General features: G+C 41.2%; 1 protein-coding gene across 1 annotated transcript in view; it reads right to left on the bottom strand.

Moving 5' to 3' along the window:
* The window catches only part of DOK5 (docking protein 5), a 42,023-nt gene extending 18,706 nt beyond the window's left edge, over positions 1-23,317 (bottom strand). Inside the window, exons 1-2 of the mRNA XM_062589265.1 lie at positions 23,252-23,317; positions 3,002-3,109 (exon numbers count right to left, since the gene is read on the bottom strand). Of these exons, the coding sequence (XP_062445249.1) occupies positions 3,002-3,109; positions 23,252-23,317 (174 nt within the window). The remainder of the gene's footprint in view (positions 1-3,001; positions 3,110-23,251) is intronic.
* Positions 23,318-27,683: the final 4,366 nt, after the last annotated feature.

Raw genomic sequence — 27,683 nt, 5'->3', positions numbered from 1 at the left:
ACTTCCCAGGTAGGAGGCCAGTAATCACGTCTTAAACAGTGGTAATCTGTAAGGAAGGTTCTCTCTCATAGTATCATCTATCAGGCCGCACTGCATTCATCCTTAGGTTCATCAGCATAAGCTTTTGACACAGTGACACTTGGCATGTTAACAGAACTGACTTGTCTTCCCACCTGTAGGATTAACTTTACTGTCAGATTGAGAACCAGCTTCCTGTCCACAGGTGACTATCAATTGTCACTATCAAGCTATTCCTACAACAGCTGCCCAGGCGCATACAGGTGAAGACAACAGCTATGACTGGACTTGTAGCATCATCCATGGGGTCTAAGATACTCCATCCCATATACAATGCACAAAAACAGGCTAGAAGCTGTGTTAGATGAAGATTATATAAAGTTGTTTCTTGGTTATCAGCTCAACTATACAGCTGTAGTGACACATCATCCTTTAACATCTCATTGCATAACAGTATTTGCATCATTCACCACCTTAGAATTTCACACGTTTACAAAGCTTATTATTTAAGAGGATGAAAATCATTTATCCACATGTTCTCTCCTTGTATGTTAACTCATTTTTGTCAGAAAGTGCTATTGAATATTCATCAACTTCCTCGCAGTTAGGTTCAGTAAAAATAAGCAGGACCTGTCAACTTTCCTAGCTCTAGAGTCAGTGATTGTAAGACAGTCGCAGTTTCCATCTCAGTGAAACAGGGATGCTGCAGAGTCCCATTACCAAATGGCAACACAGAGGTGAATGACAACCCACAAAAACACTTAAGGGGCTCACAATTCTTCTAGCACTACTCCATCTGGAGCATGCAAAGAGGAATGATAGATGCAGAGAACAGTGACAACTTTAGAGTTATTCCCACAGACGGGCATCCTGCAGCCTGGTCATCTAGCCCATCCACTCCCCTAACAGCTATAAGCAGGCTCATATGCAACATCCAGGCTGATATGGTGTCAGGAAGAGATCTCTCCATTTCAAACAGGCAGACAGTAAGCTTTGTAGTAGAAACCTTGATTTTGCATGCCTTATTTTAGCTCTATGTACCCAAGACCTGAAGTAGAAGAAAATTCAGGGGAAGGGTTCAGAGAATGATTGTCAGCTCTAAAATATTGTGGCAGGTCCAAAACAAAGACCCAGATCTTAACCATATTCAGCTTAAGATTCAGAACTCTCTCCTTCTTCCTCCCCCACAACAGGAGACTCCAGAAGTAATCTAACTAGAACCAGCAGCTTTCAGGAATACAGGTTGCATTCAAGCGTTCTACATTAAATTTGTTTTCCTTCTCCAAAACATAAGTCTATTCTCATTCCTAAAGAAATTCAAACAGATTTGGGCTCAGACCATCATCCTAAAGCAAACTCTAGATTAAGTCTTCATAAAAATAATTGCTCTCTGGTTAAGCACAAAATGTTCATGTAAAATGTTTTACTACTTTTGAAGTGTTTTTCATCAAAACTTCAATCAAGACTAGGCTTTGCTTTTTTATGTCTATATATGATTATATAGAAGTCTATAACTCAGTAGAGCATATCTGACAACTTATAGATACAACTTTCAAAAGCTGAAGGCATGAATTTTGCTGTTACTAAAGCATCAATTCAATCAGGTGATTTCCAACAAGCCTCTATGGTCATGAGGTCAGACACTGTTTATTCATGTTAAATAAGCTACTAGAGATGGTAATAAATGTGTAGAAGAAAGAAAATAGTTGAACCTTAAGTAACTTATACTACGCTTATGGGAACCTGACTGAAAGCTGAAAATCCAGTTTAATTAATGGAGGTGCTTCAGTTTGCAGATCCAGATGTAGGAAACTGCTTCTAGGTTAGGTATGTGACAAGTGGTAAGTACTAGCCTACATATCTTCTTGAAAAAGAAAATTCAAGGGGGATCTAGATTTGGCTAGATTTCAAATCCATTACTTAATTTGAACTTCACACCAGTGGTGCATGTGCTGCTGATATTTTGTGTTAATGCAATAAAAGAAATGAAAATTTGCATGAATAGCTGACAGAACCATGCCATCAGAAATGCAAATTCCATGCAGGGCTGGAAATCATCTAATATACATACTGTGCAGTCCCCACAAATCAAAATATATTAAGTAACTTTCAAAAATAAACTATAAATTTGAATAAGCTATTTCTAGGTACGATTTAGTACAAATAGCCACAAGGTTTTATGACCAATCAATTACAAATTGTGGCATATAGGCAGATAAATCCAAGAATTCAGATTCAGTACTCCCTCAAGATCTCCTCCTAAATGTATGTCAAAGTGAGTAAGTGAAGATCAGCCTCAAGATGAGTTGTGCTTGCCGATTCCTACAAGCACATAACTCCTAATCTAACGTGTTAAGCTTTCATCAGCAACGATAAAGGGGTTTATTTTCATCTCCATGCCAGGAGAATTACACATGTAAGTTCTCAGATGAATATGCACAGCACACAACTTCAGCAAAGCTATTAGAAGGAAAACTATAATTTTAATATTACTGAATGTAGCAAAGGTTTTCACATCACCACACAAGAAAAATGTGCACATAAGAAAAGATTCATGTTGCCCTTCATTTCTGTAAATGTCTAGTGTCTTCTCAGATGCAAAATCCTAGTAAAGCAGCAACCTGTCTTCCTGAATTCACGCCATGTTACCTTGGACATTTGTTACTGTCATTATGACTAAGAGTTGTCATTCCGAAGTATTTCAGGTCTAATCTAAAGCAGAAAGGATTAAGCTGAGGAGAGGAAAGGACTTGCTGTATAGAAATTCCACTAGCTTAGCAAGATGTACTATCTGTAAAGCAAAAAAGAGGTAATGCTCACTCTGCTTCTACATTACTAAATAAAGGAACATGCAAATGGATTTAGGACTTCAGTAGTAAATAAGTTCCAATTTTCAGTTCAAATAATACATGGCAACTTGATTTTTATTCTTTATCGTATGTAAAAACAAATTTTGAGAAACTAGCATATAATCAAGTCTTACCTTGTGATAGCATCTAAAGTAAGCAGCACGTTCATCCGAGAACTTCTCCAGCCTCTTTGGCCCTTTGCTTGAAGCTTTTTTGAACACTAACCAGCATCTCTGGTAAATCTAGAGATACAAGAGAGTAAACTTGGCATCTCCAGTGACTTGAATATCACTAGTGCTTGCATATAAAGTTAAACTCAAATCAGCTGTTGCTCTGGAACTATAGTTAATGGCTCCTGGTAGCTTAGACTCAAAATAAACAAATCAGGCTGTTAGTTGTAACTCAATTCCTTTAAATTACAATACAGGCAGCGATTCCTACCAAGATGGTGCATACCTGCATGAAAAGCTATAGAAAGAAAAAGCTCTAAGTAGTATGCTTACAAATATAGAGTTTCTAAGAAAGTTTTCTTTTTAAGTTAATACATCCATTTTAATTAATTTGATAATGGTTCAAATTCTGCATGTTTAAGGCAGATAAGAAACAACTTTGAGCAGGCAGGTAAAAATGGAGTTTCTACCAGAAAATTAGAAGAGATAAAACTGTACATGCCTATACAGGTAAACATCAATACAGAAAGGATGTTACTGGGTAACAGAAAAGCCAGATTTTACTGCAGAACCTAAGACCATTTTGACAACTGAGAATTTTGCTTGCAGGGTCTGCTATTTAAATCATTTGGAGCAGATTTTTTCTGTGCACAGTGACTGAAAAAATATCTTTCTACCCACAGTATTAAGCCACTTCATTTCTCAAACTTCTCCCCCCCCCCCCCCACACACACACCATTTCCTGCAATTTACCCACCTATTCAACTGTGTTGTACTTTCTACCACCCTATCACATTCAGACCCATGGCTCTCAGCTTAGAGAACAGTTTGTATAGAAAGAATTATGCATGCCAGCTATTTACAGCCTACATTTAATCAATAATTCAAAAGTAACACCCTGTAAGTTAGAAATAAAACAAAGTTTCCATTAAAATTAGCATGATTTAACTGATCACTGTCACAGTTAAAAGCTCTAGCAGAGCTCAAATTCGCTGGAACTGATCAGTGATTAAACCCACCAAAAACATCTCACTACCTCCAACTGCACCAGCACCCAACAGGTAACCAGCTGACACAGCAATCCTTTGAACCTTTGAAGGGGTTTCCAGCTACTCTGAGTACAAAATACAAGTTACACCTGCAAAACGTAGCTTCTGGGCACAAACAATTATAGCATTTGAGTTGACTACTTGTGCTTCTTCCACTGGCTTTCAGCTATTTCCATAAAGTTGTTCAGGGAACCACATTATCCCCCCTGGTTTTATTACCCTGCCTCCTGTGTGGGCACTCTCATTCCCAGCCCACTTGCCTGGAGAAGTATTTGGCACACTGACAAGCTGTTCAGATGCCAGGCAGCAGCTGAACCTATCAAGACTTTCATCCAATTTTCCAGCTTACTGGCCATGCAGCAACATGTTCTGTTGAATGCAAAAGCTTGAATTGTTCAAAAATTACTAGACACTGACCAAAATGAAAGTTTACCACCAAAAAAGGGATTCAAATATGTACCAACTTATATTAGAAGAATATCTGAGAAGGCAGGCACAGGATTCATCGTGACCTGGTAGAACTGGAGAAAAGCTAGTCTGGTCATAAAGGTTCCTCCTGAGCTTCCTCCTCCTTATGTATCTGCTAATCAACTCTTTCTACAGCATCTCCAGGCTAAAGGCCAGCATATTAGCTTTCTGCATTGTCAGATTAAGGAGTTCTGCTATTTATTTTGTCCTAGATTAAACAAAGTGTTTAACACCAACTACACTTTTAAACATAAGTGTGGCTGAGGCTTATCTCCCTACAAAACTATCCTCCCCTGCTCATACTGTAGTTCACAGAAAGCAGGAAGCCTCTTTTTGTATCTAAGTAATGGCATTCTCATCAGAAGAGTTGTCCTTTCACAGCTGATGAACAAAGACCTACATTGCTTGTAGCTACAAACTGATTGCCAGGTATCAAAACACAGCTGGCTCTACCAGCCAACTAACAGGCTGCCTAATAGCATGCTATTAGTAAGCTTACATTGCCTGGTTAAGACTATTGCTACCATACCTTGTTCAAAGTTACACTTACACTACCAATGCTTGCTAACAACGAGGTGTCACTTAAACAGCTCAGCACTAGCTGGAAGCTTGCCCATACTTTAAGGGATAAGAAGTGTGCAATGAATCCTTAATTCCCATAAGCATTATCTACAAAGCTACTTTTGTCCAATTCATTGCTATTACTCATCTGTAACACAACTGCTTCTGCTCAAACTTTAATTGCTTGTCAGTGTAGTACCTGGCCATCTGGTCTGGGTCCATGATCAGAGTTCCTGAATGTTAAATTAACAGACAGATGTTTAAGTCTGAGAGTTTTCAATTCTCCCAAATCTTGCAAAGAGAAAACCAGTGACTTCAGTGTGATTGATCACTGGGGCTTTATCTGACATTTATAGCACCAAAACAGACATTTTGTTATTGGGTGTTGTGGGGGGGAGGTTAAGATAAGTTAGAACTTAGTACAAAGTTACACCTTATTCTACAACTGCACTTTAGTCTATTTTGATTAGAGACAAACAAGTTCATGCCTAAATATACAGTAGTTTGAATTCCTCCTGAAGTCAGTGATCTGATGTTTAACTCCAGTCTGTCAAGTTACATAAACTAAAAATATATGTTCCTTCACTTAAGTCCTGCTTAGCATCTCCAAAAATGAGACAGTCATCAGGGGATAGATACTATTAGAGTAACATTTCTGCATCCCATATACTATAAGGGAACATCTTAGCTGAACACCCAGCAGTCCCAACTGAACATGAACTGCTCGAGATCCTAAACATCTAGCAATGACAAATTCAGTAGCTCCTGCCTCACAGCACTGGAAACCCAGTCAACGCAATGCACAGAAGAGTGTTATGCCCAAGAACAGAGAGCTAATCACTGAGCTAGTTATGAGCTACATATAGAGCAAGTAATTAGCTCTTTGATGCCATCATGATCTAGTGTGTCTGAGACATGTCAATATTTCAAGTGAAAGATAACATGTGAACTGTTTACATGGTGCTGCTGTCAAAACAGTTCTAACAAGAATCAGCCCTAAATGCTCTCAGGTGCCTATTCAGTAAGGAATACTTAGCTCACTTATCCCTCAAGTCAACATTTTCCATACTCTCCATGAATAGGAATTAGTTGGAAGTGCTGCTGTAATTACTTCCACACCAAACACTTGCACTGACAACAATTAGATAATTCAAAGAGCAAATCAGGATGCAATGTGCTGCAGAGAAGAGCAATAGCTATCATTTGCTTAACACCTCCTAGAACTCCCAGAACACCCCCTATGAGATCTTCCAACATGCCTAACTCCAAATTTAATTCAAGTATCACGAAAATTAGTATTTACTTCCTGTGATCTCTTTTGAAAATTTCAGCTTCTAAAAGCCCATCAAGCAGTCTACACCATAAAACTCTAGGGAAACAACATGACTGTATGAAGTAGATAATCTGAAACTCAATTAGGTGATCTATCATACATGTCCAAGGTCACATCAAATCAGTCAGTTCTATTTTTGGCTCTTAAGATCAGCTGATTTAAGTCATTACCACAACTGAAGTTGAAGTGACTTCAAAGGAATTATGCAATCTGAGCACTTGGATTGCTGCCTCGCAGTACTATGCCTTACAAATTGGGCAGATTTCCTCAGCTATTCCTGCTGCTTCTCCTGATGCTGGAAATGCACTGCAAGGCAAGAAACTATTACCCTCAACTGGAACCAGCCACCATCTGGCTTAGTAAAATGAAAAGATTTCCCTCTAACTTTTCTGCATTTCATGGTTCAGATATGGTTTGAAATGCTCCCACAGAGCAGGAAACGAACTAGAGCCTTGTCCTACACAGCTGCCTGAATCCCAGACCTACTGAAAACAGACACGGGCAAGGCAGAACACCATGTCAGCCACCACCACCTCCAAACTGACCAGAAAATAGAAGCCAGATTTTGCACACCCCAAAATCTCATTTACTACATGAAAATTCTGCACAGGAAACAGTCTCAATTTATAAAAAAAAGTTTGCAGTTCAACTCAAGCTGATTTTACCCCACCTCTCTATACTTTGGTCTGGCAAGTGATCTAAAAAAGAGTGCCCAGGAACAGTCAAACAATGTTGACAAATTTGGGGATAAGGCTATTTTTTGCATCTTGGGTCAGGGGGTGGGGAAATAAAACTAAGCCATATATTTCCTCAAAGTTTTTAAAAATAGCCAACACACTAAGGCAAGGCAAGCCTATTTCACTTTAGGGCCAAAAAATCCCATTGGGTACTTGTTCGTTATTTAACAGGGATAAACAGAGGTCAACAGCATAAAGTATAATTTGGCAAATTTGTCTTGCCAACAATGAGCAAGCCTTCAGGGAAAGCTACCCCATTTTATGATTGTGCTGTTTTTCTGCTCCTCCACCCTAAAACAAAAAAAATCCAGTGGCATGCATTTATAGGGACTTATTAAATAAATGTAAGTTTACTTTTAGAAAAGCAGTAAATGAAAGTGCTATCATGCAGCCTAGGATGACATTCAGTCTGGGCTACAGCCAAGAACTTGACCTCTGCAATTCTGATAACCTAAAGGACCAAGGAACAGTAATAAAAGGAATTTTTCATAGTATGCTCTCAACTTTTTTGTAGTGACTAAACACTTTATCCAAAACTGTAGACAACTCACCACTGAAGTACTTCAGTTGCATATGGAAAATTGAGAAGTTTTTGCAATAAACATTGTCAAGGAATATCCAGTGGGTTAGAATTTATATTTAACATCCCTTCCAAAAGGGATTTTTTTTTTTTAAACACACATTAAGTCAGCCAGATAACATTGTTTGTAGTTTAATTCCTGTATGGAAAAAGACAGTGGTGGCCATTCTGACTCAGAAGGTGGTAAATGGTCCTGAGACAGTTCTAGGGCAGGTGCGGATTTGTGCCTGGATCAAGAATTTTCCTCTGCATGTAAAAAACTTCCAGAAATCCAGCTTCTAACTCAATCATTTAATTATATTCACTGCAGACATGTTTGAAGCAATAAGCCTCCATTAGGTAGGTGTTTCAGTGAACAGCTGGAAGACTGCTTTCTATTAAAAAGTCTAAGGCATCACCAAGCATGATGGTGCCTTAAGTATCATATTTAATGGGATGTTTGGGGAATCTAACAAAGACTCCACAATTCTTTTGGGACTTCATTAACTCCAGTTAAATACCTACACTATTTCTTCCATAAGGTCATGACTTGCCTCTACTTCTCCAGCCCAGCTGTGCCTCTTCCACTTCATCTCAAATAAAGATACTGTCCCCACATATTGCTGGCAGCTGTGTTCAGCACTGTTCCACTCCAAAGAAGACAGACCCAATACAAAATGATTATGAGCAGAGAGACCACTAGGAAGAATTATAGGCACAAACGTACCCAAGTTGTACCTGAAATTTGTTTACAGTGACTTTAAAAGTGCATGGGGAAGTAGAATGGCTCACTGGCTTTACAAAATAAGCAAAGTTGTCCACATGATGTCTGTAAAGATATAGCTGCAATTGGCAACGGGACAATTTTGATATTGCATTATTCATTGTGATCAGGTAAATGATTACATAAATCAAAGCTGTTTTACATCAAGCTATCCTCTTCTCCAGGGAACTAACTAAAATAATCTAGATTTGTCCTCCTTCCCCCAAGGAGGATTTATATAGACAAATAAACCTCACCTCATTCCCCTATATCTTCAGAAACAATATTTTAAAATAAGAATCAGTCTGTGGTTGCTAAGAGGAATTAAGCAGCAACCTCATCTCTGTGCATCCTGAACAGGCAGAAGGGAAGAATACTCAAAGCTTTCCTATGAACTTACAAAACCTAACTTTGACCCTGGCTAGAATTAACTAGAATAAGACAACTGAAAATTCTTGGCCAAACTTGCTGAATTCATACACCTCCTTTAACTCACAAACATTAGAATTGTGATACAAAGCAAGTCTGCTGATCTAGAAGATGAAGTATTTTAATCAGTCTTTTCCTCCTCTTCCCCCCACCAGAACACACACACACACACACACTTTTCTTCCTACACTTCTCTTTCCCAGCTGAAATTACATTAACCTAAAGTAGTATTTTTTAATAAAAGTCTAAGCTCAGAATTATCATTTCTTTAGCATTAGTTTAAAACATCAGATAGCTGGATGTGAAGCTACAGATTCATTCCCATTTGGCACCCTAGTTAAAAGGCACAACTAGAACTTTAGGGTTTTTTTTTCCCCTTTCTCCATTTTCTAGGTCTTTGAGGATTATGGGGGATTCATTCTATACACAAGATCTACTTCCAAAACATCTCTAGTAACCAAAATACGATTTGTCACGAAACAGGGCTCAGTCTGATTCACAGCAGGGTGAGGAGAGGTTTAAAAAAAAAAAAAAAAAGTAAGCACATAGAATAGAAAGACTTGCCTACAACCAACCCTTTTGTGCATAAGAAGGGTTGCTTTATAAGACTTGCCCAAGATTACTGAACAATTTAGCAATAGAGCCTTTGCTTTACTTTGCATCATTGCTACACTGCTGTCACAGGTCAAGCTTGGCAGATTTCAAGATGGGCCAAGCTCATGCAAAGACAGGGAAGGATTTCCAAATGCATTCCTCCTTAGTAACAATTTTTAAAAGGGCATCCAGGAGCTTGCAAGGACCCTTTACAACAAATTCCTGCGAATGTCAATAAGGTACTTTAGAACCAATATCTCTCCTTCAAACTATTGATACACATAAGAGCTAGAAGGTCCAGAGTTTAGCAGCATCTTAATTACAGATCCTAGCCAGGTGCTGAAGCACATTTAGAGAAGTCTGCCACTTTCTCCACCACGTATTTTTGAAGGACTTCAGAAGGACACTATGGGCCCAATCCAGACAGGATAGAGAAAGCCACCAGATTCAGCAGGACACCTACAACAACAGCATCTGAACTTTGAGTGCATGCACCAAAACAGGCTAGGAGCAACCAGGATACACAGGAGGTTGGTACCTATAACAGGCCAGTGGCACCTGCTTATGTAAAATGTAAATTAAGAATAGAGAACTGGGATTTAGGATTTGTCCATCCCACATGAGTACCCTAAACATGCAAAGGAGTCATTTATTCTTTTGCTTCTCTACTCAGTGCACAGTGGATTTTGGCAAGCATTCTTTATGCACACTTTACAGGAGATCTGTTAATAAATTAATGTGTCAAACTGCACAATGTGTAACAAACTACAAAGTAGATGTAAGGTATAAGCAGTGATGCGGTTTGACATGATGGAAGGAAATACAGAACCTGACTCCATTTCTCAATTTCTATAGTGCCTATAGCATTTCAGGACCTGAAAATGTTAAAAGCAAGATTTCAACTTCCAAGCCATTCTCCTGCAGAGATCATTAGCTGAATGTAGTATCTTTAGATAATTACCCAAAATAACCTCCTACTTTTAGACCCTTCTTTACAGGCTTACAGCCTTCAAAGTAATAGTTTTTCCCTCAGGCACAGAAAAGGCTGTCGTTCCAGGCTGTGTTAGGCCATTATAGCAAAGTGCCTCTCAGTGCCAAGAAGCATTTACAGTAGAAGTCCTCACTTGCTAGTAAGGGTTTAAAAATGTCAGAGTGGAGCTAAGTATCCAATTCGGTGCCTTGAACATCTGCTAAGCTTTATATATGAGCACAGTTAATTCTAGGCATGAAACTGGATAGGTGAGAAATCAGTCTAGGGCTTTGGCTACTAAAGGAAGGGGGAAAAAAGGAAAGGTTTCCATGTAGACTAAAAGCTGACTGTGCAGGCAATTCAGGCGGATCTGAGCTCTGCAGAGCCCTGCTGGAGGCACTGCTCTGCTAGGTCAGGTTGTTAGACTAAGGTGGTGAATTAACCCAGTTTAATGTTCTCCTGGATTAGGCAACTGCTGCAAACTTGAAGTGCCCCTTACAACTTACGGTTTGGGGGTTGGGTGGTTTTTTTTTTTTTTTTTTTTTTTGGTCACTCAGTATCCCACTTGGTTACTCTAATTAGGTGAGAACTAGGGGAAATGGCATAGATACAGTTCATTAACAGTTCCATAGAGCAGGCTAATTAACACATGAAATGCAAAAAGACTGCAGAGCACACATGCACTAACCCTTAACAACAGGAACTCACAACTATGGCAAGAGCATAAGGTCCCTGGTTAAAGCAGCTGGAACAGGGACATCTCCCAAGCACCAGGGCCAGAAGCTTTGGTGTGGGAAGCTTTGCTCTGCATGTGGAGATGAGCTGTTCAGGCTCTGAGAAATAGGCTTCCTTTCAGTCACCTACAGCATAAAATCATTTGTAAGAATTGTACATCACAGCTGGACTTACAATTTCAAGACTACATAAGTTGAGATGAGAAAGGCAGAAAGCATATGTGAATCTGGCCTTTATCTCTGCAGATCACCCCAAGCTGTCAGCAGCCCAAAGCCGGGAATAGGAGAAGGACTTTAATTTCTCAGTCTTCAGAGTATAACCCGAGCTATTCAGCTGTACCTGTCATCACTTGCCCACCTGATAAGGTGAGTTAATGACACTTACTATGCCTTATGTGCTGCTTGGAGAGCTAAGGATGACAAATGCTGTATAAGCCAGCTAACAGTGTCCATTTTTTGGTCTGCTGATATTCACCAACTAGTTTAACTGCAGGCTTCAACAGAAAGCATCACAGGTGTCCCTTAATACAATTTACTTTACCTCCTATTCCCCATACACACACACTCCACACACCTCAAGCAAGTCAAGGTGTCTGTTAATCTATCCTACTGTCCCAACACAAAGTCAACATAACTTATTCCTTCCACATTTTCTTTCCTGATGTTACAGCTCTGCAGTGAGTCATGGGTTGTTCCCCTAATCCTTCTGGAAGCTGGATCAGCTTTAAAAATTAAAATGAATTTGCATAAAACAAACACTGCTACCAAGTGAATCACTGCAAGTTGAACTTCACCAAAATACTGTGCTTCATTAGAAGTGACAGAATTGCAGCTTGTTAAATCTTAGTAGCAATCACCTCAGCATTACCTTACAGGACTGCAGCAAGTAATTGAAATCATTTGGCCTAGACTGCTAGACAGACTGAGGCTCTGTTCAAAGCTGCTGCAGGAAAGAGCCCGCAGCAATTAAAGTGTGCTCCCCATTTCAAGCACTACAGCGCACTAACTTCAGAGTGATGATCTCAAGCACTAAATTACTGAAGACCTGTGCACAAAAGGATTCAAGTCACAGCAGCAAACCCATGGGCCTGCCATCAGGAGATGGACTTGATCCTGCACAGTGGCCCTGCCAGGATGTTTTAAGCTACTGAGCAAATGAAAAGTATTTCCTGCTAAAAGCATCTTGCTTCTCTCCAGTCAGAGCACATTCAGAGTATAATGCCAGGCTTTTAGACAGCGTAAACTGAAATCTGCACAGAAGTTCCTTCTCAGCAATGATTTGAAAGGCAAAATGACTAGACACCAAGACTTCCAGAAAAGGTACAACCGAGGCCAGCATTTTTATTCACTCTTAATTACTTCCTAAGATAGATCAAAATAAAGGATTCCTGAGCCAGTATTTCCCTGATACATAACTTCTCATCTGCTTTTTTGCAGTCTTCCTGCATTTACTCAGACCTCACATTACTTCAAACAGACAAATCCAGCTTCCTTTAATTTCCTCATGACACTGTGTAGTAGAAGTTAAGTGTTCAAGAGTTCATTGACATTTAGGCAGACTCCAGCCTGAGTAAGGTATAACTGCTGCCTAGAAAGCATCTATGAAAGCTAAGCACACTGTCCTCTTAACTTGCACTACTTCATTAACAGAGCAGTCACTTGCAGCACCTGCATGGTAGAATGCACCAAGAGCAGGTCACTCACTCATACACAGAAAATTCAGTGCGATCAGTTACCATCCACCTTCACTGATGTCAGTGCATTATTTGGACCATTAAGAGTAGTTTTTCCCTTTGCTGATGATACAGCATTATTGGTTCCCCAGATAAGCATTATACAGGAAGTACAGGGACAACTTAATCCATTACACAAAGGTTATGAGGCAGGGAACACCAGTGATTTTACTGTGCTGATATTTAATTGAAATGAGTTACATTATCTTCAGTAAGGGAAAGAAAAAATTCTACTCATTCTGATAGGTTGAACCTTCAGTGGTATTTTTGACAGCACTTGATGAAGTTAGACAAGATAATAGGAACAACGCACTGATTCTCATATCTAAAACTACCGAAACATCAAATTAAGATATCTGTCTCGGGCACAGACCTTACAACTGTTGCTCTTCTTTTAAAGGGTTCTACAAACATTGCAAAATGTACTAATTCATTAGTGATCTACCTTCAATGGAGTAATACCAGTTTATACCAACAGCAGAATTATCCTTACACTATATAACAAATTGCTGATGCAAAGACATCAACCAGGGTGGGACAGAACTTCACCTTGTAACAATCTGTTTCCCACTACTCAGTTACCCTTGGCGCAGTTCTGTATGCACAGCAGCTAGTAGATATCCACAGAAGATGCACACACCTTTGTTTAACAAAGAAAAAGAAAATAGCAGGAAAGGAGAACAGCCAGAAAAGATGACTGACAGAAGATGAGGGAATTGTTTGAGATAAAAGCAGAACATAGGCATCCCAGTCAGGTGTGCATTGGACTTGAATGAGAACTCCACCCTTGGAGCTAGATACAGCACCACTAAGAATCACTTGTTTACTAGTAACCTCTTTTATGAAAGAAACCCTATTTGGCAGGCAGTCTGTTTTGGAAACAAAATAATAAGAACCCAAAGGAAAACATGGAAACTAATTTAGTGGAAAGTGTATGCTGGGAAAAAGAAAATTGTTCTTCCTACTCCTAAAAGGCCACCACCAAAGCTGCTATTTCAGACGCCAAGCCATGAAACCTTACATAATCTTGCACCTTCTATCTTTCAGAAAAAAGTTAAAATTCTTAAGCTTGATTTTCTTGAACCAATCGAGGCTGTCTTGCTTCCCTGCACACAATCCCAAAGATTGGGTTTGCCTCTTTTCAAGGGACAAACATCAAAGTCTGTCAGCTCAGTTTTGAGTTAGCTTTGAACAACATCTTACTATTCTTACTATGAGTGATTTCCCCAAATCACTCAGATGTTGCCCCAAAATGCAACTCAAAGATAGGAAAAGTGAGGGCCACGGAAAGGAAATCAGAGCCTTGCTTCTTTGCCGTTTTTACAAGGCAATGGCAAGACACTATAAGAAAAGAAACAAAGACATGCAAAAACCTCCTTTCAGCTCAGCCTAAACACAGCACCAAGCACCAGTCCCTTGTCCAACACGCAGACAACACAAGCTAAATGGCTGCTGCTCAACATAGCTCGTCACTCGCTCTGGAAACTCAACCTTGGTGTCAAGGATCTTTGCTTCAGTACTTGAGGTAGCCCTGTCAAGATAGCTACTGACTTAGATTCCACATCACATTAAATTTGTGTTAGAGGAAATCTGGAACAGACTTGGCTTTGGGTCTGTCAGCCCATGGACAACAGCCACATGGAGCTGCAGTGAGTCTTACAGGACATTTGCTGATACTTCTCCCCTTCCCAGCTCCGGGAGGGAGGCTCAAGTAGTCCTAGAGCCTATCCCTGCTGCCACTGAAGGAACTGAGAAATTGTAATATCTGTAAATTTGTTCCAACACCTTATTCAACAGTTTTCTAAAAATATGAGTATCTGACAGGCTTAATATCCTGCAGGTTGAAGCTGGTACAGAGAAAATATTCATTTTTTCTCTGCTGCCTCAGTACTTCCAGACTGAAAGCAGATGCATGGTAAACACTAGAGTTTGATTAATCAAGGCTGCTTCAAGTGTAGGTATAGGCAGACAACTCCACCACCACCCTAGTCTTGCTTTATTCTTCTGGATTCTGATTTTCACAGCTCCTGCTTTAAAATCCTCAGATTAGGTTTCCGGCACGCTTGTTCATGCACTAGTCTCTAACCATATGGTTTCAGTCCTGCAGGCTGTCTCTTCCCCCATCTTAATGCTCCTCCCACAGGTCTTCACAGAAGCAGTGTTATGCAGATCTTGTAAAAGTGCACGTCACCTTAAATGTTCAACAGCAATCTTCTCAATGGTGTTTCTGCAGAAGTCAAAATTAAAATCAAGAGCAGAAAACCCTGAAAGCTTCAACTATTTTCAGTTTCTGACAACCACAAAACTCAACTGGAGCTAAAAATTTCTCATTTTTTATTTCTTAAATCAAACCTTCTATAGAAGATTTTTTTCAAAAATTGAGAATAAACAGAAGTTTTCACATCTAGCTCTACTGCAAGTGGGTACAGTAAACATTGATGTATAATTCCTAAGCAATAATCTACAGCAAGAAATTGCATTTCTACTCTTAAGTCTAGCATATTGCCACTGTTCAACATGTATTTGAGTATTGCATTAAAAATTGCAAAAAAAACTTTATTTTTTGCTTTTTAAAATAGTAAAATTCTTCAATATTGCAAGTAAAGCCTTAGTCAAGATAGGAAGCAGTCCAGAAATCCAACGACTATTTTCCTGAGTTCTTAAAAATCAGTTCAGAAATATCTGGCAGTTAGCACAGCTCACAGTACTCCACTCAAGCAAGCATTTCCTAGAAATAAGCAACAAACAAAGTTATGAAGTCAGCTCCATTCTCTGCCCCACTGAAGACTAAATTACTACAAATTTCTATTATGGGACATTATAAGAGCGCCCTAGTTCTGCAGCAGAGGACACCACACATCACATTCCTTCACACTGACATGATTATGTGTTTGAGCTAGTCAGTCCCATCAAGCTAAGAAGTCTGACACACACAGATCCAGCTTCTGCCCTTAACAAGGGTAATACTAAAGAGGGAACAGCTCTACTTTTGTAGCTCCAGTCATCACATCTTTCATAAAAGACCTCCTTACAGCTACCCCAATTTTTATCTCCCCAATTCTCCTATGACCAGGACTTGAACAAATGGTTAAGCTGTTTCGGAGCAGTGTTAAGTGACCACGTTCAGAACATCGGCAGCCACAGCAACCCTTCCTGCCATGCTACATGCCAGCCCATCGACCAGCAAGGTGCATGCAGTTCCTTTCAGAAGCACACTTTCTGATTCTCCCCCTCTTCCCTCTCCCCCAAAAATTCAGTTCTTGGCAATCAGATTTTCATTTCCAGCCCCTTCAAGTGCCTATCCAGAGGCTGTCCCCTGCCACTTAAATAAGGCCATCCTAATAGTGAAAAATAGTGAGAAACAAAATAGTGAAAGCTGCTTAGAACTCCATTCTATACTTTCGCTTCCACAAAATCAGGCCCCACCAAGGGATAAGGACAAAAAGTCTCTAGTCAGGACTGGCAGGAACATGCTAGATGCTGAACAACCCACTGCTTGTCTGCACCCTGAGGGGACACTGGCAGATCTCAGTGTCCCTGGGAAACTTGCATGGACAAATGCATGCATCAGAAACACTCATGGACTTTGGCCACTAAAGTCTGACTAACCCTCACTTCGGGTGCTCAGATATTTTGTGGATCTAGCCCAAATTTCCATGGAGGACCCACTTTCTAACAGACAGATGAGACTGACCATTCCTTGCATAACAAGGAGGTGCTTTCAACAGATGGGGTTACACACAGTACTGAGAGCAGACTGTGGATTTAATTAGAAGTGTTGTTAAACAGATATGATTGCACTCACAGATGAGTTTCAGCACTGTTCTTGCAAAGTCAAAAGATACTTCATAACACTTGTAGGATTCTGCAGAAATCCATTTCTGCAGCATTTCCTTTGCCAAAGATACAAGAAACTGTTAGGTTAAAAAAATGACATTATCAAAATAAAGCACAATAAATAAAGAGGAACAAAGAGATATATGAAGACTTTGCAGAGACTTGGGTTTTCAGGAATGGATATTTAGCTGTTAACACAGCTCTGTTAAAGTCAATGAATCCTCCCAAACGAGTATTTTTCAATAGCCTGTAGCAGTATGGTAGCGATATAAACTGTGGAGTAAACTCCCAGACCTCCAATGATTATATGCAGAAGCACCATCGTAAAACCTCAGACAACAACAAAAAGTGTCAGGCTCCTTTTTAATAGTGTCCAGTTTTGAAAGTTCTATGCATTATTTTTAGTTTAATATTGTTTTCCAGGTTGTAAATATCCTGTGTAACAGGTGATGTATTTTCCAGAAAGACGAGTGCTTTGTAAGGTTTTTCTAAGGTACATCAAATGGCCAGGACTACTTGTATTACTGCCTCTATATGACAGGAGTATTTAATCTATGTATATTAATTCAACTGCATATGTTGTATTACAGTTCCAGTTTTAATGATCATGTTTTTAAAACAGAAAGCTTATCTAGAACACAGATCTTAATTCTGATATGCAAATTTTAGTATTTCCTATTGTGCTTAAGGTGTGTAAGAACTTTACTATTTTCTTGAAATCTTCTGAAAATGTGCATATAAGCTCAGATAGGCTACCTTTCTGATGACTGTGTGAACTGAAGTTGTAGAACTACAATTCTTACATCTCTGCCATAGAATGAAAACACAGACAACATAAAATAACATTTTGTCAGTCAGTCAGCTAATGTAAGTAGTTTCTATGTTAGAGGGAAGTAGAAATCACTACAACCACCGTATTGTATTTCCTTTGCTTTAGAACAACTGAAACAAGCAACACAAACAACTGTACGCTCAAGTTTAAGCCATAATCCAATCCTTATTTCAGCCCAGGTTACTACTGGGTTAGGACACAGCTCTTTCATATAGTATTTTCTAAAATAAAGATAGTTTAAGAGCTTTAGCAGCAAGACTGACAGGACTGCTTGAGCACAGGGAAGTTTGAGGACAGCAGGAGGAGCACATGGGAGTACAAACTACTGTAGATTGCTTCACATCTATTTTAAGCTATAAAAATTTAAGGGATGTAGTCTATCCTTGCTGACAGATTTTTCTTGGAAGACTGTTCAGTAACTCAGTCTCCTCATATTGCCCATGCAGACCTTTAATCCACCTTGTACCACAAGGGATCAGACATCACCACATGCAGAATGAAGTTCAAATCTTGGTATACCTTTTCTATTGATGACTTAAAATGCTTTAGGAAAGAGAAACAGGGATGCAATGGAAATATCAGCCCCCAAGCCAAATGTGTTTATAGTAGACAAAGCCTTGGAGAAAGGGCATAGTCAAACCTGTATTATCTTAAGGTCTGCCCAGTAAGATATTTTACACCTCTTGGAAAGCAGTAACATAGGCCACTGTAGCCAAATCATGAAACAGGAAGAACACACTTAGTTTCCAAGCAAGGTAGAGATGTTTGGAAGCCAGTGCTTCCAGTCAGTGAAGTACTGTGCAGAGTCCAACCAGACTCTGACGCTTTGCCCAGCTTTCAATATGCACGGCTTGACCCAAGACATCTCCGCTCCACATTAGCACATTTCAGCTAGTTCTCCAAGGCACTTCTGTTTGACTTTAGTCGGACACAGCTTAAGGCAGTGGCAGTTCAAAGAGGTTTCCCTCTGACAATAATAGTACTGTGTCACTTAATGCAGTAAGACATTCCAAATGTGTTACTAGCACACCAAGAGCTAGAGATTGACAGCTAACCCCATGGCATCTTGCTCCAGCAATCTCCCATATATTAAGAGGCAGGGACAGCCTAGCTGCCTATGGCCTCCACAAGGTCTTCTGATAGGAAGACTGCCTTCAAGGCAGTGTGGGGAATGGATGGCACCTCAGCACTGGGCCTGCGTCCCAGGATGCTTCTGCCCTGGTAGAGCCTGAGGCAATGGTTGTAGGGAATCCTGCCATCCCTCTGAGCCTGTAGCTCTTGCTCTAAGGAAGTCATCTCCTGCCATGATCACAACTGTAGTTAAAGTATCTTCTGCACTCTATAATCCTCAGACTGAAACGTGCCTTCCAGCAAAGCAGAGCTGAGGTGTGGGTGTAGCAATGACAAGCTAAGCCTTTAATCACCAGCAGCTCAATGAGAGGGGTAGGTTGCAACCAGTGCACACAGCTCACCCTGGGAGGAAGGGTGATCAGAGTCTCTTTCCCTTTAAGGCTATTGGGCAAGTTTTCATGCTGAAAAAAATTCTAGGGGGATCTTAAATCACTACATCCCACTCCTCATAAAAGGAACAGATTTTAGGTGGTGTCAGAGTGCTGCAATCAAGCACTTGAGCAAGAGCACCAGTCTACTTGCTCAGTAGATAATGAGGACAACCTTCAAGGGGACCATCTGAGTCAACACCAGTTTAACCACCTGAGAACAGCAGCAGTTGAGTCATGCTTGCCAGCATAACAAGATCTTCTGTTTCAAAGACCTGTTCCAATCTTATTAACACTCTGTTGAGCCAATCCAGCCCAAAATAAAGGTTAAGTGTGTTCACAGAAAGTACACATACACCTCCACTTAAAGAGGAGGACCCAGTGATTATCCTTTTTATTAAAGGCAGAAAACACCCTCTACAATATATTGCCCCCCCATACACATTTGTATTGCAGAAGACGACATTACAATCACAAGGGAAAAAAAAATCATTTTAAGTTCAGAAGCTACAAAAACTCTTGTGTTCCCCATATGTTACAAAGCTCTTCAAGCTGATCAAAGGTGACCGCAAATAAAAGCACTCAGCATAGTGAAGCATTTGCTTACCCAAAAGACAGGCCCAGTGGTTACTCTAGGAAGTACTACCCATGGAACAAAGCTGATTATATGTATTTTTAAAGGAAGCCTATGATGTTATGTATTTATACTGTCAGCAGTTTTCTAGAAGACAGTCTCTTTTATATGTCAGTGCTAATGACATAACAGAGATCATTGGCTAAGGGATTTATATTTTCTCCTATAAAGAGGAAAAGAATTAAGAGCATCCTTTCTTCTGAATACGTTTGGCTCTGCAGAAGACATGTGCTATGAAAACTATTAATTTTAAATATGTAAATATTAAAAGTATACATAAATAGTCCAGGTATAAAAGTAATTTCAAAATCTAATATGGACCAATTAAGTAGGGCCTATCAGAATTATTATTATTATTACTTTTTTTTTTTTTTTTAAAACAGGAGTGCAGCCTGGTTTTAAGCAAGATGCTTTTCTGCATCCCTTTCTTTCCAAATCAAGCACCTGCAGCCTAGTTATTCTGAAAAGTCATTTCTTGAGATAATTTGTAGATGCAAGCTCTGCTCCCAGTTCCCTTGGTGATGGAATTACCACAGCATTACAGAGGAAAACCTAGGAGCTGAATTCAGTCTACAAAGACAATTCACTGATTATAGCTGTGCCACCATAATACTGGAATGAATTTAAATAACTCCCACTTGCATCTCACCACATGCACAGTACTGAAATCCTTCTCGATTAAAGAGGAGTCCTGCATAAGACTGGAGCAAGCTTCTGCCTCCTATGATTTTAATGGTATGAGGATAAAGTTCCTCTCTGAAGGTTTCCAACTGAACATATTAAAGTCCATAAAAATTTTCCCTTCTCACATCACCTCAAACTCCCAGGGGTGTAATGCCCCTCCTCAGTCTAGCTACTAGAAAACAAACTTTGCATAGTTCCTTCTCCCCTGAAGAGCCAAGTTTTCATTTGCCACCTAGCAATATTGAATTAAAGCTCTTCCTAAACCCCAGTGGCAACCCCAGGTGCTCAGTCAGCTTCAGCATCAGCTTGCACACACCTGCATCAAGGAGGAAAGCAATTCCCAAAGCAGCAAGGGGACATCTTACCTGCAGCTGCATCCTGAAAAGTGAGCACTGACAGTTACAGTGCTGCAGCAATCAGCACAAGCTTGCCTTGCATTTTAAGAGCTGACAGTAATCATGACTAACCCAAGTACTCACTTCCACTTAGATGTAGTTTCTATAAGCTTAAGATCAGAGTGCCTTTACATATAAGAAGTTACAGAAAGCTATCTGTGACCTTATTTCAACTTTTATTTCAAGGTAATTAGTGAGTGACCAATACTCTAAGTTGCAAGTTATTGGGAGAGAAAAGCATTACAGTTAATAAATCTACTTATTTTCAAACATGTAGTAACATCAAGATCTGCACAGGTGACCTCAGCTTCTTTGCCCCAGGCCTCTACCACCAGATTTAAAGTGGCAACAACTGGGTCGGGGTCAACCCAAGCTGCCTCCTGACCTTCTCCACAGAACTGGAGAGCCAGTGGGAGAGCAGGCCCGGAGCTAAGGGCAAGCACAGGGCTCCTCGTTTTACAAAGTCTACAGCCACTTGGCCACTCACTTGCACTTGTCTTAGGCTTCTTCACAGAAGCCGTTTCCACCCTTTCATAATTTAGGCATTTAATAGGATACAAGCCTTTGGAATAAGTAGTGAGATTAAATAAAACTGTCTTTTCAAAGAAAGCATCTAATATTCGTTCCATTTCTATGAGCTCATGTGGTTCTCCATTTCTGACAATCAAATGACAAATCTGCATGTAATGAGAGGACCAGGAAGACTATTCCTCACCCTGCCACAAGAAAAGAGTATCAGAAAGCTTTAATAAGGAAGGTCAGAAGCTTTAACAGAGTTTAAGCTTATCTCAGTACATATGCCCTATTCAAAGGTCCATGAGGTTTCACTGTTACAGTTTGGAAAGATGTGTCACAGTTTAATCTCAGTCTTCATTTAGGATGGAACAAACTGAATGCTCCAGGATTCAGTTTGCTTCAGGAAGAGGATAGTTAGAATATGCCAATCCTACCAAATTTACTTAATGTTCTCTCATAATAAAGTTATCTCCATCTATCACCAAATCACATAGGTCATAAAAGATGAACTACATCTAGCAAACCCTGACATATCATTTTCCATTTAAAGTTGCCTGCTGGAATATTTTAAATACTCTCCAGTTTCTAAACAAAATACAGAGGCAGAGGTTACCAGAACTGCACAGAACCCATTGAACATGGATACAGCAAAACAATGAAACATTAATTGTAGTAAGCTAGAAAACTTCCAGGTAAATCCTCCTGTAATAAGTTAACTCAGTGTAAAATTCATGCTATGAATAATTCAGAATTGCCAGTTTAACAAGTTATCAGTTCCTGGTAACCATTAGAAATGAGTTACTCTCCCATCCTGAGGCAGACACACTAATTAGAGCATTTTATACAGACAAAGCCTTCCTCCGCTCCAAGTACCCCCTCAAGCCACGCTGGCTCTGGCAGCGAGACAGGAGGCACGGAGCACGCAAGCCTCATCTGCAGCCGCTTGGGTAGCTTATTAAGGAGAACAGGTAGCAGCACCCCAGGAAGGGCAGGAGGCCAGGGCCGTGCTTTAAAAGAGCAAACGCCAAACAAGGCACTACAGGGTATCAGCCTGCCACTACTGTACATTCAGCACCTACAACTAAGTCCATGAACATACAGTAATAAAAGCAGACATTTAAAATAAAAATAGGAAAGCTAAAGGGAGTAGGGAGGGAGAGGCTAGGGGTGAGGAAGGGATTTCACTGAAGTAACTTAAAGACTATTAGCATAAAGCCAGGAGGATATCACAGGGTCCTCCCCAGCCCACATAGAAACGGTCTAAGCCCGAGGCTGAAGCAACCCCCTCCCCACAGCACCTTCCTCACCGGTCTGGCTGCGCCCCACTGCCCCCCACACACACATGCAGCACCGAGGACCCCAGCGGCTGCAGCCCGCCCCGGTCCCGGCGGGGAGACCCCCGGCACAGCCCCCAGCCCCGGCGCGCTGACCTCCTCCAGCCGCCGCCTTCCTCCCGGCCGGCCTCCTCCTCCCCCTCCTCGCGGGGTCGGGCAGAGTCCCCCGCTCGCACACGCCTCCCCCAGCCCAAAGCCCGGGGGCCGCCCCGCTCCGGGCCGGGGCGCGACGGGCAGAGCCGGGACGGGGAAGGGGCGCAGCCGGCGCCGCGGGCAGCAGCGCCGTGTCTCAGCGCAGGGGAGAAACACGCGTATATGCGTGTACACAATGCATGCGTGTGTGCATGTATACACTCAACTAGATGCCTTCTTTACCTCCATTTCTCCCCCTCCCTCCCTCCCCAAGTTTTTGTGCCTGCCTCCTCTCCAGAGACGCCCGCAGAGCACAATTTGCGAAAAAAGCGAACAAAGAAAAACACTCAAGAAATCAACCCCGGGGCAGGTGCGCCGCACGCCCCGGCCGGGCGCGCCGCGGAGCGGGGCCGGCACTCACCCCCAGCCGCCTGCTCCGGATGCGCACGTAGCCCTGCTTCACGATGTCGTTGAAATTGGAGGCCATCCTTCCGCGCAAAGTTGGCGGCGGCGCTGCCGCTCAGCGAGCCCGCACGGCCGCGCTCCGCAGCCGCGCGGGGAGGCGGCCGCGCTGCTCCGCGCCCGGCCCCGCGGCGGGGCGGGCCGAGCCGTGCCGGAGGGAGGGCTACCGGCAGCACCGCCCCCGCCCCGCGCCTCCCTTTTATCCCCCGCCCCGCCGCCTCTGCTGCAGCCCCCGGCCCGGGTGCCCGCGCCCCGCCGCGCACTGACACCCTCCCCGGTAAGGCTTGTGGGTCCCCTGAAAAAAAAGAAAGGAAAAAAAAAAAAAAAAAAGTCGTTTCGAGTTTTCCCCGGGCTCCAGGTCGCGGGCTGCTTCGGGAGTTGTGCAAAAGGTCGTGTAAATGTTTTAAGCCACCGTGCACAGGATCCAGCCCGCGGCTGCTGTCAGGCTGCTGCAGGTGGGTCAGCTGGGAGCAATCAGATCTGCCCTGTGAAGCAGCCAGGACCTCCAGTTTTCCACAGGAAAGTGGGTTTCCCAGAAAGTCTTGCAGATGCTTCGAAGACTGCCAAGTGGCTCAGCTCCAGGATCTCCTGCTAAAGACTGGTAACCCAAGCTGTTGTCCTACGGTGCACTTCATGTCGTGAAAATGTCACACAAGCATACGCTGCATTTTCCAGGCAATGCGTGGTTGCGCTAAGGAAAGACATTCACTTGGCCCTGGGATGCCTTCTGCATCCACCAAGTTCTCCTCTTCCAAAAATGTGCGAAGGTTGCTGTGTGCGCCAAGAAGCCCGTGCGAGAAGGGACTCCAGGGACTCCCACTTGCTCTACAAGGGTTATCTGTTATGATACGCTATAAATACTATGTTCTGGAAAAATGGACTGTTCATCTTTTCATAGCTTCTTTTAATAGCATTCCCAATATAGACAGTCTGAGGAGGAGGTCAGCCAGATGACTTTGACTTTGAGGAGTATCATGCCATGGGAATTGCAAGCAGGGGAGCAAGGTGGCAGGCAGAGCAGGAATGCCCAGGGAATCTCCAACATAAAGGGACTGTTGAGTTTAGATATTGAACATTTAGCTACTAAAGCCGCTTGTGCAGCTGCTGCCTGACCACAGAGGGTCTTAGGTCTTTTCAGCACCTGAACTTTCACTAATAAAATTCCCTCCAAGCTTCAAGAGCCATTGCTGGGAATGTCTTGAAGTTTCCCAGCCCTGCAGCACCTCCTTGCCCCCAGGATTTGCACCCTGGCTCTCCTGCAGCCCCCAGGCATCCTGGGAGACCAAGCACCTCGCAGCCATGCATGGCAAGGTGGAAGTCATGTCCACGTGGATTTAGTTATTTAATGACTACAAAACTCACCTATAATAAAAATAGCTTCCCTCTGATTTAAATGTGTATGTTCTTCATCTCAGGAGCATCCTCAAATGATTCTGGTTGTTCTGCTGTGGAAACAGCGTGGTGCTTTCAGTTCTTGCTTGAAGAGGTGATTATGCTTTGCAGGGCTTTACTAAGTATTAATTGATGGAGTGGATTACAGAGAGAGAGTGTAAGACTTTCTGGCTGAAGGGCTAATTCACTTAAGATGAAAGAGAGAAGTCTGCAGTCTTTGCCTCACAGCAGAGGCAAAGTTTCCTCTATTCCCCTATTTAACACTTCGCTTCTTCCTTTGCACTGTGCTATTTTATGGAAAGTATAAAATAGAGCAGCTGCAGCTAGAAACAACGAAAACTTCCATACTCATGCACCAGAATACCCCAGAAATTAGAAGATTATTCTGAGATGTGTAAGTCCTTCCACTAGAATATTATGTCCCCCAAAGAACACAGAGGCCACAAATTGCAAAGGGTAGGTACCCAACTGCAAATTTGCCAAGTACTGTATTTTTGCTAAACACGATGTACAAAACTAGGAACACTGCTGATGCCAACCCCACAATACCATTCATTAGAGCTCATTACTAGCTGAAAGCTGAGAAGAGCTAAGACACCCAGCCAGCTTCATCTCGTATCGAAGTGCGCCTTCAGTGCGCAAACATATTGCACGGTTTCAAGCACCATAAAATACTAGTACTAGAAGAACTGAGTATATTCAAAATGCAGAAAAAGTGGTGAGAGCATATATTTTGGTTTCAATGATATTAGTAGCAAGAAACAAATTATAAAGCCACAGTAGATGTCTTTTCACCAGGTTTAGACCTTTCTCCCAATCCCTTCCACTACCTGGGAACACACGCTGTTGGTTTCATTAGACACTAGCATATTCTTAGAGGCAAACACATTCCTAAGAACTTTGCTAAGAAAAGGCGGACTTAAGCACGTGCTTAAGTTGGTGTCCATTTAATGCTTTTACTTTGAACAACATAAATCCTTTGTATATGCTAGGGTTAAAGAGAAGATTCATTTTAATTTCCATGTGTGCAACACATTTCAAGAATGTGGCAGAAAATCTCATTGTTCAAGTTTGCAACCCTGTATTATCACCACAAAAAACCTTGTTTACTGGGTTTTCAATACTGACGCACATGTGTGCTCTGATTGTTTTGACAAGAGTCCTTCTCTCATTTCCCTAGGGGTCTATTGACCATTTGCACTCCCAATAAGCAAATGCTGCACGTTTATCTATATTCAAAAATATATATAACCTTTTTAATAAGCTTTCATTGAAATGCAAATTCTTCTTGTTATAATGAAAATGTTATTGCTATTATTTCCAAAGAAGATTGAGCCAAGGGTCATGCTGAAGTACTAGTCCATTGTTAATAATTTAAGTGGATTATTGTTGTATTCTAATCTCATAATAATGTACCATTATATTACTGTACTGTGAGCTTGTTTGCTTTTAGGGTTCTGGGGACAGAAATCACTGTTATACATTTTAACTGAAAATGAAGGTATTGGTTAGCTTTTCAAAATGCCATAGTAGCATTTTAAAAAGAAGTTACATTCACCATATTATATGTGCAGCATATCACCGCCTGTGCCCATGATATTATTTCATTACAGTCTTAGAGCAATGCTTGACAAGTATCTCCAGGACTTACCGAGCTAAAGAAGATGAAAACTGTAGAGGCCATTTTAAGGAAGCGGTATTTTCTGTGGAAGATATTTCCTTGAACAGATGGAGCTCATACTGGTTAAACATCGCCCGACAAAAAAAGTTTCTAATTTGATCGCCCTGAAATGATTTTCTGCAAATGTGTAACATGTGTCAATATTTTTTTTAATGAAAATCTCCCATAACATTTTGTTTTGATAAGGTCAAAATGCCTTCATTTTTCCACTGTTGTTTTGATTTTTCAGACTAGCCTAGAAATGATAATATGACAATGAAGTGTTCTGACCTTATCAAGTACTTCAAGGTTACAGGAATACAGTATTTCAAATGTAATAGCTCTATGAAGAGCTTTTGACATTCCATATGTCTCATTTTGTTTCAGTGTGAGATAATTTTTTGATATTTTGTTCTGATTTTTTGCAGTGGAAATTCTGAATTTGGACCAGCTCTAGCTGCACGATCATTAATGACCAAAAATAAAAAGGTTCCATTCTTCAATAAATGTGTTTTTTTTTCTCTGCTACTCCAAACCTTGAAATCCCTTACTGTCCTTTTTCATACAAAGCCAAATGTGTAGAGCTGCCTTGGATCATTAGGCAAATCTTGGTCAGCCATATTTAATTTTGCTAAAAGAAACAAAAAAGATTATTTTGGATATACTGTATTTCAAAATGCAGATATTTGATTAGATTGGTTTTAAAATTGTGCCCTGTTATACTGCTGGTGCCAATGCAAAAACCATGAACTTGTCCCACAGCGCAAAACTGCTGAAAGTTTACCTTCCTCCCCGCGTGTTTTTTTATTGTGCTAATTGATTTTAGTGAATAAATTCTAGGAAAGAAAAGATTTCTCTAATACTCTGTGTTGTTAGTTCCTCCTCGCTGGGTCTCAGCTCCCCGTACGCCGGGGGGCTCCTGCGCAGCGAGACTGCAGGCAAGGCGGGGGGAGGTCACAGAGTCTGCGAAACCTTCACAAAATTTGGGCTAGCTTTCTGAGGCAGCTTACTTTACACCTGGAAAAGCACAGGCAGGACTCCTGGTGAAAAACATCTTCATTCACTCCATGGATTTTAAATACACTAGGTATAAAGTTACAACAATGAACGGCACACATAACTCACTGGTGGAAATCAGTCAGTGCCAAAACATGCAAATTCGTGAGACTAAACAGCTAACTTGGGAAAAAAAACCCTCGGCCATAAAAGAACACAGGTATATAGCTACTTGCACAGTAAATAGGAAAGTGCCTCTCAGCATAAACAACTGATAATCAATATTTAATGAAAATAAATAAACCATTAACCAGGCTAACATGTCATTTTGTATAGTAATATT

This window comes from Rhea pennata, chromosome 16 (assembly GCF_028389875.1).
Source record: "Rhea pennata isolate bPtePen1 chromosome 16, bPtePen1.pri, whole genome shotgun sequence".
Lineage (NCBI taxonomy): Eukaryota > Metazoa > Chordata > Aves > Rheiformes > Rheidae > Rhea > Rhea pennata.
The sequence above is the reverse complement of the archived record's forward strand: the minus strand, read 5'-3'. Positions and strand labels throughout refer to the sequence as shown.